General features: G+C 42.0%; 2 protein-coding genes across 7 annotated transcripts in view; both read right to left on the reverse strand.

Moving 5' to 3' along the window:
* The window catches only part of LOC307037327 (interferon-induced protein with tetratricopeptide repeats 5-like), a 122,437-nt gene that overhangs the window by 83,320 nt on the left and 23,810 nt on the right, over window positions 1–15,307 (reverse strand). The window lies entirely within an intron of this gene.
* On the reverse strand, window positions 34–11,484 carry LOC307037267 (general transcription factor II-I repeat domain-containing protein 2A-like). Of its 6 annotated transcripts, none has more exons than XM_079678045.1 (4): window positions 9,083–11,484; window positions 7,655–7,762; window positions 1,526–1,587; window positions 34–1,282 (listed from the first exon to the last, which is right to left on the reverse strand). In XM_079678045.1, exon 1 carries the CDS (start codon window positions 11,433–11,435, stop codon window positions 9,957–9,959), a length of 1,479 nt encoding a protein of 492 aa, XP_079534171.1. In that variant the 5' UTR covers window positions 11,436–11,484; the 3' UTR covers window positions 34–1,282; window positions 1,526–1,587; window positions 7,655–7,762; window positions 9,083–9,956. The 6 variants fall into 6 exon arrangements, with proteins under 6 accessions (XP_079534171.1, XP_079534175.1, XP_079534174.1 ...); XM_079678049.1 differs by having other exon boundaries at window positions 34–892; window positions 1,170–1,282; window positions 7,655–11,484; XM_079678048.1 differs by having other exon boundaries at window positions 34–924; window positions 1,170–1,282; window positions 7,655–11,484.

Genomic DNA, 15,307 nt, shown 5'->3' on the forward strand with positions numbered 1-15,307 from the left:
ACTTGCACAATAAAAAAAACGGAAACATTTGAATCCAACTCGGGCAGATTTATTTCAAACATTTTACCAACACACACTAGGCATGTAAAAACAAACATTTTACCAACGTACTATACAATAAAACCACACTGTAGGTTTGTAAAAACAACAAATATTTTAACACACTATACTATAAAACCACACTGTAGGTCAGTGTGTCTAGGTGTGTGTGTGTGTGTGTGTGTGTGTGTGTGTGTGTGTGTGTGTGTGTGTGTGTGTGTGTGTGTGTGTGTGTGTGTGTGTGTGTGTGTGTGTTGTGTGTGTGTGTGTGTGTGTGTGTGTGTGTGTGTGTGTGTGTGTGTGTGTGTGTGTGTGTGTGTGTGTGTGTGTGTGTGTGTGTGTGTGTGTGTGTGTGTGTGTGTGTGTGTGTGTGTGTGTGACTCTGCAGGCACATTTTGATGACGACCAGTTTGTAAAGACCAAAAAGGGCAAGACTAGGCTGAGAGCAGATGCTATTACCACCATCTTTGTGCATCGCCCTGTGGTCAAAAGGAGGAGGGCCCCTGCACCGTGATGCACCCCGGGACCTGTAAATACAGAGCTTATAGCTGATGATCACAGCTATAGTGTGAAAGGTGACACAGGTATAATAAGTCTGAACTCTTAATAATAAAAGTAATATTTCTTATTTTTAAGTGGTATAATATTTAGAATGTTCGAAAATTAACAGTGAGATGTCTTCTACTTACATTAGTCTCAAAGATTGAGGGAAGAAGGGATGAGGAGACTGAGAGAAGGGAAAGTGAGGCTGAAGAAAGAGAGGACATGGCTAGTGAGGAGAGACAGGGAGAGCTGACACCACCCGGTCAGCCAGCAGCCAGTCAGCATACCAGGGAACCAGCTGCCAGTCAGCCTACCAGGGAACCAGCAGCCAGTCAAACAGATCTATTAAAAAAAAAGGCTGCACTAAGAAAAATAAGGAAGGAAAATGCAGCTCTCAAGAAAAAAATAAAAATTAGGGACAACAAATTTAAGAAAACGTTTTCAAAAGACCAACTTAAGGCATTGGGCAGACTTACCACAAAGGGGATGAAATGGAGCAATGAGACAATTAAGAAGGCTTTAAAAATGTGCTTTGCTGCCGGACCAACAGGTTACAAAACTCCCAAGAAGCCTTTGATTTCATTCACCAAATTGAGGAACTATTTAGGACCAGGACTGGTTCCTCCCTCATGCAGCTCCCCAATGCAGTGGGTGTCTTGGAGAAAGAAGCTCAGGCACTCTCCAGCAGGCTTCCGTCATGCTGTGGAGTACAAGACAAAATCATTAGAAGATTCATACGGCTGAGGCTTTGAATTGAGGCAAAACAAATCCGAAATGACAGGGAAAAAAAACTTAAAGGATGGCCATCTTGGAAGCAAGAGCCAATACAAAAAGGTGAAAAGGAACAACAGCAGCCAAGCTTCAACATCCAGCAACCCCCCCAAAAAAATCCACAGCTGCTATCAAACCCATTAGTCGTTGCAATGGAAATATTTGGACTAACCATTGCTCCTCCACCTGCCAGCACCACTGCTCCTCCACCTGCCAGCACCACTGCTCATCCACCTGCCAGCACCATCAATCAATCAATCAATCAATGTTTATTTATATAGCCCAATATCACAAATGTTACATTTGTCTCAGTGGACTTCACAGTTTGTACAGAATATCAGTATGACAATACGACACCCTCTGTCCTTAGACCCTCACATCGTACAAGGAAAAACTTCCAGAGAAAACCCACAGTTTAAAGGGAAAAATGGGAGAAACCTCAGGGAGAGCAACAGAGGAGGGATCCCTCTCCCAGGACGGACAGACGTGCAATAGATGTCGTGTGTAAATTGAAAAGATAATACATTTGCAACATAGGTAGTCCAAATGTTTGGAAATGCATGTGTGTATAATAGGAAGATGAATCCATGAGTATATCCATCCAGGACTTATGATCCAGGACCACAGCCACGACTCAAGATCCAGGACTCGCAATCCATGACACAGGACCGCAGGATCATCCATGACTCCGGATCCCGGCGTATATAGACACCAAAAAGAAAGACATTTGGGGAAGCTGGGTTAATCGGAACATGAGAGTACACAGGTATAGACAGAGAGAAGGAAGAAGTAAGATGTCCCCCGACAAACTAAGCCTATATCAGCAAAACTAGGGGCTGAATCTAATCAGCCCTAACTATAAGCTTTATCAAAAAGGAAGGTCTTAAGCGCACTCTTAAAAAACGGATAGGGTGTCTGCCGTCCGAACACAAACTGGAAGCTGATTCCACAAAAGTGGAGCTTGATAAGAAAAGGCTCTGGCTCCCATTGTACTTTTAGAGACTCTAGGAACAACCAACAACCCTGCATTCTTGGAACGCAATGCCCTAGTAGGACAATAGGGTATAATGAGTTCTTTAAGGTACGATGGCGCCTGCCCATTAAGGGCTTTGTAGGCGAGAAGAAGAATTTTAAATTCTATCCTGTGTTCTATAGGGAGCCAGTGTAAGGCAGCCAGAACAGGAGTAATGTGGTCCCTTTTCCTAACTCTGGTTAGTACACGAGCTGCAGCATTTTGAATCAGCTGAAGCGACTTGACTGACTTCTTGGTACACCCTGATAATAAGGAGTTACAATAATCCAGCCTTGAAGTAACAAATGCATGGACTAGTTTCTCTGCATCGTTTTGAGGCAAGATATGCCTGATTTTTGCAATGTTACGTAGATGGAAGTAGGCGGTCCTTGAAATTGATTTTATGTGGGCGTTAAAGGATCAATCCTGATCAAATATAACACCAAGATTCCTTACAGTCTCACTGGAGGCCAAATTAATGCCATCCATAGTTAATATATCTTTAGATAATTTGTTTCGTAGATTCTTCGGGCCAAGTACAATAACTTCAGTTTTGGTCGTGTTTAACATCAAAAAATGTAAGGTCATCCACGTTTTTAAGTCCTTGAGGCAGTCTTGAATTTTATTTAGATGATTAATTTCATCAGGCTTGATTGATAAATATAGTTGAGTATCATCCGCATAACAATGAAAGTTTACAGAATGATTCCTTATAATATTGCCTAACGGAAGCATATATAGGGTGAACAAAATAGGTCCAAGCACTGAGCCCTGTGGCACTCCATGGCTAACTTTGGTTTGCATGGAAGATTCATCGTTGACACGTACAAACTGAGAGCGTTCAGATAGATAGGACCTAAACCAGCCTAATGCAGTTCCCTGTATGCCAACTAAGTGCTCTAATCTTTGCAATAGGATATCATGGTCGATAGTATAAAATGCAGCACTAAGATCGAGCAAGACAAGAATAGAGACAAGTCCCTTGTCAGAGGCTATTAGAATGTCATTTGTGACTTTAACCAGAGCTGTCTCTGTGCTATGTTGTGTTCTAAAGCCAGACTGAAAATCTTCAAATAAATCATAGTTTTTTAAGTAATCACACAGCTGTTTTGCGACTGCTTTCTCAAGAATCTTTGAGAGGAACGGAAGATTAGAAATAGGTCTATAGGTGGCTAAAACCTCTGGATCGAGGTTGTGCTTTTTGAGAAGCGGTTTTATCACTGCTACTTTGAAAGATTGTGGAACATAGCCTGATAATAAAGACATATTCATAATATTTAATAAAGAAGTGCTAATTAATGGAAAAACTTATTTTAACAGCTTAGTTGGAATCGGATCTAAGATACACGTTGATGGTTTAGAAGAGAGAATCATTGAATTTAATTGTTCAAGGTTTATGGCTGAAAAGCATTCTAGTTTACTATCTAGTGTAATATTAGAACTTACGTTTCCGGGAGCTGTTGATAACACTATACTGGTTAAAGGCAAGAGGTCATTGATTTTGTTTCTAAGAGTAACAATTTTATCGTTAAAAAAGCACATAAAATCATTACTACTGAGTGCTATGGGAATAGAAGGCTCAGTCGAGCTGTGGCTCTCTGTCAGCCTGGCTACAGTGCTGAAAAGAAATCTTGCATTATTCTTATTCTCATCTATTAATGAAGAGTAGTATGCTGCTCTCGCTTTACGCAGTGCTTTCTTATATTCATTGAGTGTAATATGCCAAATTAAACGAGATTCTTCAAGTTTAGTGGAACGCCATATCCTTTCAAGTTGTCTCGACTTTTGCTTTATTTTGCGGGTTTCGGCATTATGCCATGGAGCTAATCTATGTTGTTTTATTTTCTTCTTTTTCAAAGGAGCAACAGAGTCTAATTTTATTCGCAGCGCATCTGTAGCACTATCAACAAGATGATCAATTTGGGGTGGTGTACATTTTGTATAAGTTTCCTCCCCTACATGCAGATATGCTATCGAGTTAAGTATTGGTGGAATCTCTTCCTTAAATTTGGCTATAGCACTAACAGATAGGTTTCTGCTGCAGGAGCTTTTGGCTAATGCTTTGTAGTCTAGTGACAGTACTTCAAAAGTTACTAAGAAATGGTCGGATAAAGCAGGATTATGCGGTTCGACTAATAGTTGCTCAATTTCAATACCATAAGTCAGAACAAGGTCAAGAGTGTGATTATAGCAGTGGGTTGGTTTATTTACACTCTAACAGAAACCAACAGAATCTAATATAGAGTTAAATGCAACAGTAAGGCTATTTTTATCATCGTCAACATGAATATTAAAGTCACCTACGATAATTACTTTATCTGTTTTAAGTACCAAAGCTGATAAAAACTCAGAGAATTCTGATAAGTATTACAATATGAGTATTGATATGGCTGGGTGGAGTGGCCTCATTTATGCTGACATATTCTTCATGTCTCAACCAAGTTTCAGTGAGACAGCATATATCAATATTATAATCTGATATTAAATCATTTACCAGTATTGCATTAGATGCTAGAGATCTTATGTTTAAGAGACCACATTTAATCTTCCTGTTTTGTTGCACTGTAGTAGTTGTTACATTTACTTTTATTAGGTTATTATGTATGACACCTCTATTAGGTTTTACCTTAAATTGTCCTTGGGCAGACACACACACCGTTAATATTGGGTATTTTATTGGGTTCGGGATTCCTATGGATGACTGCCTAGGAGAGAGCGCAGAGAAGTGTGTAAGACTGCGACTCTGCCTCCTGGTCTCAACTCCAGTTTGTCATGGATTAAGTCCACAGAGCCCTGAAATGTTTGCCGAAATGAGATTTGCACCTTCCAAAGTAGGATGAATGCCGTCTCTTTTAATCAGACCAGGTTTTCCCCAGAAGGCTGTCCAATTATTCACGAAGCTCACATTGTTTGCTGGGCACCACCAAGACAACCAGCGCTGAAATGATGACATGCGGCTATACATGTCATCATTGATCAGATTGGGGAGGGGACCAGAGAAGATTACGGTGTCCGACATTGTTTTAGCATAACTACACACCGACGCCACATTAAGTTTGGTGCATTCTGATTGGCGTAAATGAACATCATTACCACCGACGTGAATAACAATCCTACTGTATTTACGTTTATTTTTAGCCAGCAGTTTAAGATGCGCCTCAACGTCGCCCGCTCTGGCCCCCGGAATGCATGTGACTGTGGACGCTTCGGTCTCTAAATTCACGTGTCTCATAATAGAGCTACCAATAACCAGAGTTGGCTTCTCAGCGGGTGTCTCGCTGAGTGGGGAATATCTGTTAGATATCTGTTAGATACACCACTGCTCATCCACCTGCCAGCACCACTGCTCCTCCACCTGCCAGCACCACTGCTCCTCCACCTGCCAGCACCACTGCTCATCCACCTACCAGCACCACTGCTCATCCACCTGCCAGCACCACTGCTCATCCACCTGCCAGCACCACTGCTCATCCACCTACCAGCACCACTGCTCATCCACCTGCCAGCACCACTGCTCATCCACCTGCCAGCACCACTGCTCATCCACCTGCCAGCACCACTGCTCATCCACCTGCCAGCACCACTGCTCATCCACCTGCCAGCACCACTGCTCATCCACCTGCCAGCACCACTGCTCATCCACCTGCCAGCAACACTGCTCATCCACCTGCCAGCACCACTGCTCATCCACCTGCCAGCAACACTGCTCATCCACCTACCAGCACCACTGCTCATCCACCTGCAAGCACCCAGCCAACACCCCTGCTCCTCCACCTGTAACATCACTGTCCCTCCACTTGTAACATCACTGCCTCTCCACCTGCCAGCACCACTGCTCATCCACCTGCCAGCACCACTGCTCATCCACCTGCCAGCAACACTGCTCATCCACCTGCCAGCACCACTGCTCATCCACCTGCCAGCAACACTGCTCATCCACCTACCAGCACCACTGCTCATCCACCTGCCAGCACCAAGCCAACATCCCTGCTCCTCCACCTGTAACATCACTGTCCCTCCACTTGTAACATCAATGCTCCTCCACCTGCCAGCACCACTGCTCCTCCACCTGCCAGCACCACTGCTCCTCCACCTGCCAGCACCCAGCAAACATCCCTGCTCCTCCACCTGTAACATCACTGCCCCTCCACCTGCCATACAGTAGGTTATTAATATACACTAACAAGATTACTTATATAATACAGTGATAGAATACATGTTTAGTATGCTTACTTATATACAACAGTAGTATTAAACGTACCTAGTGTTTTCACTCTCACTTAGGTCCCTCTCCCTTTCCCATCATTTCAAAATCAGCTGAGCTGCAACATAATACAGACAGGTAATAATCAACAGAATACACTAAAAACACTCACCCATAAGTTACGTTTTTGTTTACTGTTTGGAAGTCTCAAATATGCACTCTAAATTCATATCAATAGCGATGTATCCCACACATTGCTCTCTTCCTTATTATTGTGTAACGTTAAAGAGCATCTTGCAGGTTTTTATTTTTTCTACATTTATGCTTAAACTTGCTTGAAAATTACAATTAAAAAAGTGAATGCAGGATTTGATATGTTTTACGAGACATAAGGGCAGGAATTCAGAGGGAAAGGAGCAATTTTGAGCTCTGCTCTTAAAAACGGCTTTTTTTTAAGGTCATACGTCAAACGCGTCATATTACATAACAAAGGGGAAACATCTCCGCTCTCTGACCGCGGGTATAGTTAGTAGTTGCGTTGAATAGAGCGGTTGTGTTTTAGTGAGCTGGTATTTTTCGGTAGTTTTACATTGTATTTCACCATTTGTAATCATGGTGCAGTATTGTGTTTGTGCAGGTTGCACAAATACCAGCCTGTCAGGACATCGAGTCCACAGTAAAAAGGACCGGAGCTAGCGTTCGTTCCTGGGTGCGTTGTGCGTCTACCCCCCTGCAGCACATACTCTCCACAGCTTTATCAGTAAACCATATTACTTCTCTCTCTCTCCCCTCCCCCCCCCCCCCCCCTTCGCTGCTCTATCTCTCTCCCCTCCGGTGCACGGCACCGTAAGACTAGTGTGGAGTTGCATTAGGTAACGCTGTGGTGGCTGTACTGCTCCTGCCGTCTCCTTTGTGTTTGTTTGTTTCCCCCTGTCTGTGTTGTTTGTGTGTGCGTGGTGGCTGTCACTCCCGGCTCCCGGCTCAACCTCCACTCACCTGCTGCAATCAGCTGTGCACCCTCCCCGACTACACACCTGCTTTCCATCAAGCCATTAACAACGACATATCAACGGAGGCTCCACAACCTTTCTCCGCCAGATCGTCAAGTATCACGCCGTATCTCGCGTCTCCAGGGCCGTGGGAAGTAGGGGTGCTGAGGGTGCTGCAGCACCCCCTGGTGGACGACAGGGGATCTGCACTTCCACAAGATTAAATACAAATATAATACAAAAAAAATGAATTTTCAGCCTTGATGTAACAACATTCATAATTGAGTAAAGATAACACCCTTTTCACCCCGGTTACATTTTCCATTTGCCCTGTACGATGGGCGCTGTGATGAAAGTGGGGGATGTTGGCTTATCAGGCGCCCGCAGCTCACAGACAGCGTAAGAGAGAGAGAGAGAGAGAGATAGATAGATAGAGAGAGGGGGTGTACTGGTACCGGCGGGGAATGTTGTTAGCTTCTGCTGCGCTAACGGATATAAGAAGCTGTTTCTACAATAATGTGGAGGGAGAGTCCTCTCCTGTCAGACTGAGACGCTCAGTGAGGTAAAGGACTCTGAGTGTTTAGATAGTTCACTTTAGTCCAAGTTATCTCAGTGGGTCTCAAACGTTTTGATCACAATTTATGTAAACAAATATTTCCAAGGCACTCCTTTATAATTATTAGGATAAATAAAAACAGGTTTCAAATCATCCTAATGTAAACTATAGTACAGTAAACCAAAAATATTCTTTAAAACTGGAGATATTTAAAAATATGCATAAATAAATGTTAACTGATAAAATAAGATATAAATGAACCACAAAAATAAAACAAGTTAGCCTACATTTATTTGTTATTGGCTATGGTAGGTTATTGGATATGTTCACATACTTATTTGATTATTAAAATGCAAACCGATCTTTTTCATATGGGTGTTTTAGAGTTGTATCCCCAAGATCGGTCTCTAGTTTGGGCACTCAAAGTGCACCAGATTGAAGCATTTTACTTTAAAATGTAAAACAAAAATTTTCCCGGGGGGATACCCCCGGACCCCCTAAGAGGATGTGACGTCCACCCCCCAATTAAAACATGTTCATGCAATACTAAATACATTTGAAGCCTTTTTATATAAGCTGTCCACCATATCTATATGTTTCTCTGTTTGTAGTGTATTGGTCTTTTCTAGAGGTTTTTCATTGCCAGCTAAAATCTTGCCTAGGGCCAAATTGGTCAAAACCGGCCCTGGTGTCATCCCCGCAGCACCCCCCATTTAAAACATGTTCCCACGGCTATGCGCGTCTCTCCTCCGGTACACAGCACCGGAGTGTGGAGTTGCATTAGGTAACGCGAGATACGGCTGATACTTGCGCATTAGTTTCTGTTATGGATCAGTATCAACAGTTCTGCCAGTAACGTTACTATATTATCAATGCTGCTTTAGTTATAGCCTGATATATGATAGCTAACTTTACAATGTTGTGATGTGATGTTAGCAAACATTCTGTAGCTAACGCCGGTCACTCACCAAGATAGCTGCACAGTTCTCCACTGGTTCTCCTCACACCACAGCTCAATTTCTCTCCGATGGACGTTATTTCTTCTAATCCTTGGCTGCTCCTGGTCTCTTGGACGCCTAGCAGGCTCATAATTATAAGGTTGTGGTCCGTCATATGCATTCGAATATTCATGTTCAACTTCTTCTGTGTCTTCTGTGTCGAAACTAGCATTGGGATCCATGTTTATTGATACGTTACACCTGCCGCTCTCCCCCTTGTGTCCCCCATGTTACGTCACACGCGGGAGGTCACGTGCCGAGGCTTTTTTATGCGGAAGTGAACATTTCTTACAAAAACGACGCCAGATGTCACTGTAGTATATATTTCCGTATATATTTTTGAAAATCTAGTGTATTCATCATTTTCCTACACATTTATTCACAGGTGTCTTTAACCTGGAAGTTGCTCTTTAACTTTATTATACTAGCTTGTAGGCCAGGGGTGCCCACACTTTTTTGGCCGGTGAGCTACTTTTGAAATGACCAGCTCACGGAGGTCTACCAACCAAAAATAAAATCCCAAATTGCAAGGGGCTGAATAACACGTTTTATTTATACTTGGGATAACTACAACAACTCTATTTGGGTTCTTGAACAGAAACAAATACATGAATACATAAAACAAAAAGGCAGGTTAACCTCTCTCTCTCTCTATTTCTCTATCTCTCTCTCTATTTCTCTATCTCTCTATTTGTCTCTCTCTCTCTCTATTTCTCTATCTCTCTCTCTCTATTTCTCTATCTCTCTCTCTATTTCTCTCTCTCTCCTCTCTCTATTTCTCTATCTCTCTCTCCCTCTCTCTCTCTCTCTCTCTCTCTCTCTCCTTCTCTTGCTGACTGTCCCTTCATTTCCCTGTTAAGAAACACATAAAAACAAGCAGGGTAAGAAACCTCTCTCCATGGTCCTGATATAATGCTGCAAAACACAATTCAATATATTTAGGTGGGTCCCTACCATATTCTGATGACTTGCACTGAATGGAGATCGTCAATGTTGCATAATCAGGACAGTAACTGCTGATGGCTAGTCTCAGACAGGCCTCCAAATGTTCATCAGTTAATTGGGAACGGTATTTCGACTTCACTATCTTCATTTGGGAGAAGGCTGACTCGCATAAATAAGTTGAGCCGAAGAGTGAGGTCAGTGAGGTGGCACATTTTCTGACGTTTGGATACTTTTCAACCCTGAATAAGTTCCAAAACTGTCCGGCATGGGCACGCGCCTTTAACTGAATGTCGGCCTGCAGCGACAACATCTCATCCTCCAGCGCAGACGGGTTCAGATGAAACACTGTTCCGATGTTTTGGGCCAGCGAATCAATATCATGGTCTTCACTAAACGGATAGCACATGAATGTGGCGATTGGCTCGAGCAAAGCGAAGTCTCGGAAGCGTTTCTCGAAGTCAGATGTAATGTTATTGACTTGCTCTGTGTAGCGCACACTGTCAAGGAGCGCGCTGTCCTTCCCTTGCTTCTCCAGCTCAGAGGCGATGTTTTTGAAGTTGGCCAAATCTTTGCGCTGTAGCTTTGAACACAGCAGATGCAGTCTTCGTTTGAAGGCATTAACTGAGCTGATCATGTCAACCACAGTTCTGTCTTTCCCTTGTAGCTCCAAGTTCAGCTCATTTAACATGTGTGTAATGTCTGTTAAAAACGCCAGATCTAACAGCCACTCCTCGTCATCTAGACGTGCGTACTCCGCGAGCTTGGTGCCATGGAGAAATTCCTTTATCTCCGGTAGAAGCTCTCGAAATCTCTGGAGAAAATTAACCCTGCTCAGCCATCTTACATCGGTGTGTAGTAAGAGGTCAGTGTGAACACAGTCGGCATCCTCCAGATATGCACGAAACAGCCGTCTTTGAAGAGGTCTTGCCCGAATAGAACAGGCCACTTTAAGTGACACATCCATGACCTCTTTCATGTTCAGCATTTTTGCACAAAGTGCGTGCTGGTGTATGATGCAGTGATAATTCAGAAAGTCAGGGAATGTGTCATCCTCTCTGCATTTTGCGATGAAGCCATTACAACGGCCCACCATCGCAGGCGCACCATCCGTTGTGATGGAACTCAACTTAGACATGGGGAGTTTAGTGTTGTCAACAAAGTTTTTAAATGTCCGAAAAATGTCCTCGCCCCGAGTGTGTTCCTTCATTGGCAGAATTGTCAGCAATTCCTCTTTCGCCGTCATGTCTGTGAACACCATCCGGATAAAAACGCACAATTGCGCTGTATCGCTCACGTCAGTGGACTCGTCTAGTTGGAGTGAGAAGCACTCGCAGTCTTCTATGTCCTTCCTGAGTTGCTGGGTCAAATCCTTAGCCATGACTTCACAGCGATGTGTGACTGTGCTCCGTGATAATTGGACGGCCTTGATAGCGTTTACTATTTCTGTTTTGTTTCCCGAAACAAGGCGTCTGCTGCTTCTACGAAGGCTTCTTTCACCATCTCTCCATCCTGAAAGGATTTTTTGTGTTTGATTATAACGTGACTCACTCGTAGAGATGCTTCAGTGGCTGCCTTTGCGGTGGATGTCGGCTTTAAGAAAAGTGACTGCTGTCCAGCTAATTGTGATTTAAGTTCCCTCACCTTTCTCTTTCTTAACTCGCTACTCGGAGGGAAGTCGCTGTCATATGCCTTGTGAACACTCCGATAATGCCTCTCCACGTTAGCTTTCTTTGGCAGAGCGACACTTGCTTTACAAATAAGGCAAATAACCTTTGAATGTGACATCACAAAAAAATATTCTTCCTCCCATTCTGGATGGAAGTGGTATGTTTTTAGCTTTTTCCTCGGTCCCGCACTCATTTTGTTGTTTTTATCTTGTTTATCTCTTTAACTTAATTTGAGTTTTCCCGGCACTTGACTGATTTTGTATCGCTTTGCATTCTGGGTTAACAGACTGGAAAGTGATAGGTCGCTTTTTCTGTCAATCAAGTAAACTCCTGAATTAAGTGGTAGGGAGGCCAAGGGAGGAGGGGTCAAAACCTGTTTTGTCTATTTTAACGGAGCTGGATTTTTGTTTTTATGAATGACTCGCGATCTACCAGCATTGCCCCTGCGGTCGACTGGTCGACCGCGGTCGACGTACTGGGCACCTCTGTTGTAGGCCTACTCAAAAATGGAGATCATAATTTCTCCAGCTCCACTCATTACAATCACACGTGCCCCAATGTTATATTTAACTAATATTATATTCCTCCACCCCACAAAAAAAATCACGTTTAGAAGCCCTTTTTCTCTAATTCCACAACGTTGGGTTGAAATAACATTAGGAGAACGGATTAATAGGCTGTGCATGACGTGTGTTGCTAACTTTATCCGATGTCCTAGCCTAATCTGTTATCTGTAAATGTTCCCTAAATCTACTGATTTAGGAATAATCCACTAACATCCTTTAATACACATGTTAATTTGACTCGGATGTGCTGATAATATCCGCAATATAAATCTTAAACGTCTTCTTACCTTTAAAAGTCCACCACGAACAGTCTATTATGCTGCAACTCTACCGCGCTGCTAGCCGCAGATAGCCCCGCAGGTCAGCGGCAAGCTAACTTCCGGGGAACTATTGAAGGCTCCGCGATCCGCCATTGCTGTAAAAAAAACTGGTACATTGGAGTGAACGGAGATGTCGCAACTCTTCTATCTATATGGCGCTGCCCCAACCCAGAGAACCGCAGTGACGCGTCGTAAAACCCGGAAGTAAGTTAGCATTTTTAGCACTTCAGGTTCCTTCCTCAAAAAGCAATGCATTTTTTCCATAGGGTTTTGGAAAATAGCTCGAAATAAGGTCTGTGGTTGACACAAATTTATGAGATAAATCACGTTTTGTTCTACGACATTAAATACATCAGCAGTGACCCCACTGGGGATTTTTGAAGAGTTTACGTGTCTGAAAAACGATGGTTGTTACCGAGTGGCTGAATAAGACTACAGAAATTGTCGAGGCCGTTGTACGTCATTACGCCGAACACGTAAACACTCCCGCTAAGTTTGTTTTCCCCTGTGTTCTTCTTGAAAGCAAGTACCTGCCTATCTTTAGTATCTGTATATCTATATCTGACAATTAGAATCGGTATTTTTTAACACCGTAGTTTTACAAATTATAGAATAATTAATTACCAGTGTTTTCCAATTTTACTCGGCAGTTCGTTTCGTTGGCTAACGTTAGCTAAAGCTAGCGCTACTAGTTAGCTACGCAATGGTTTGTTGCTTTGCTCCGGGTTGCAGCCACAGGTCTTCACATGAAACGTGCTGGTTCTATTGTTTCCCGGCCAATGTTTTCCAAAGGGGAGTCTGGATTCGTGTCATGAGGTAAGCTGACGTTACATTTTTGTCCATGTCACTGTGAAATGTAAATGATGGGTAGTGACTGTATCGCCGTTTTAGAGATGGCGCTGCTGAAAAGACCGCAACATAAGTAAAGATAATGAATACATCCTATTAAAACCTGCGTGGCTTATATGATAAGTCTAATTAGTACAAGCAGCATAACGTTTCACCATGTAACTAAAGATTGTAGTCAGGGAAATCAGTTTGACATATTGAACTAATAACAAATCACCTCTGGCTGGCAGAGAACTCTCTGCTCCAAAGCTTCTCTTTGACGTAAAATCACATGTACATTTTACATTTATATTTAATTTAATATTCCATCCCTCACATACTTTTGTATATATAATAACTTATATTTTGTTTTTCTTGTTATGCTGCTGCAACACAAACATTTCCCAAATTGGGATCAATACAGTAATATCTTATCTTAATTAATTAAGAAATATAACTATTATAATTAGTGTAGCAGCTGACATCTATTTTCAATATGGATTAATCTACCATTTATTTCTTTAGTTCAATTTTCATCTATAAAAATGTCAAAATAGTGAAAATGTTCCCGAGACTTATCGAAGTGCAAGGTTATATCTTTAGATGTTTTGTTTTAGCCTATGTACTGTATGTCTTAATGCTCTTATAAGTGACGGTGTAACTTCCATGAAACTAATATTTTATATCTTCCCAACAGACGAGCTGACAGGAAACCTAACACTCTAACAACCACAACATTGCAAAAGCAATTATATGTAAATTTAAAAAAAATCCCACTTTTTTTATTTCTTCTTCTTTCTTGCAGTGAGGTGAAGCTGACCTTGAAACTTGCAGGTCCGCTAAAACTCTTACTACTTTTAAATCCAGGCTGAGGACTTTTCTTTTTGTCGCTGCTTTTAATTGAACTATTCATATCTTAGACTGCACTGTAACTTTTATCCATGTATTTTTTCTTTTAATGCTTATTTTATGAGCTTTTCTTTTTAATGACTGATTTTAAATGCCATTTTCTTAATGTCTTTCATTTTTTGTAAAGCACTTTGAATTGCCTTGTGTTGAAAGTGCTATATAAATAAACTTGCCTTGCCTAATAAAGATTTCATGTGACACATACAATTGATTTGTTGATGGGAATTAATGTGAATAAATTAACTCTAGGTTAACTCTTGCTATCACTACTCACCGACACTATAAACCTTGTCCCTCATGCTAGCCCTGACAACACCGGTAAGCACACCTTCATCTAGGCTGCACTGTTACGTGTCCTGACTTGTAGTGGTTCTCTCCTCTATCTACACTCTTCTTGTCATCTTTGTAAAACTATATCAGACTGGTAATTGACACAGCCATGACTTCTAGTTCAATTCAGTGTGGCTAAAATGAAAAGCTTTGTTAAAATATGCAAGCACGCGAAAGTCTAATTCAGCTTTATTGTCAAAATTCGACATGTGTTATACATCCAGAAATATCGAAATATCGTTTCCCACAGTGTGACATGTATACATAAAACAAAACAAAAAGGGCATAGATAAACGTGGTACACATTAAACAAAACAAAAAGGGCCTAGATAACCGGGGTATACAGTTTAAAAGGTTAATATATTTAAAGTGTTCAAAGTGCAGTTTCAGTGCAAGTCAGTTGAAACGATCTTAAGTTGGCGTGACGTTGAAGTCGTGCGACCCTGCTGCTGTACTGGCTTGTAGTTCGTTTATAGCATAACGTTAGCATTTTGCTTCTGGCGACTAGATTTATGATTCAAAAATTATAAAAGTATGGTTCACATGTGAAGATTATCCGCTGAACAAAACGTGATCCCTCTCTTAAATGTGTGTCAACCACAGACCTTATTTCAAGCTATTTTCCAAAAT

Source organism: Notothenia rossii (assembly GCF_949606895.1).
Source record: "Notothenia rossii genome assembly, chromosome: 1".
Classification (NCBI taxonomy): Eukaryota; Metazoa; Chordata; class Actinopteri; order Perciformes; family Nototheniidae; genus Notothenia; species Notothenia rossii.

Coding starts and splice junctions, on each gene's coding strand:
- LOC307037267 (XM_079678045.1), bottom strand. CDS start 11,435: ATGGCTAAGGATTTGACCCAGCAACTCAGGAAGGACATAGAAGACTGC.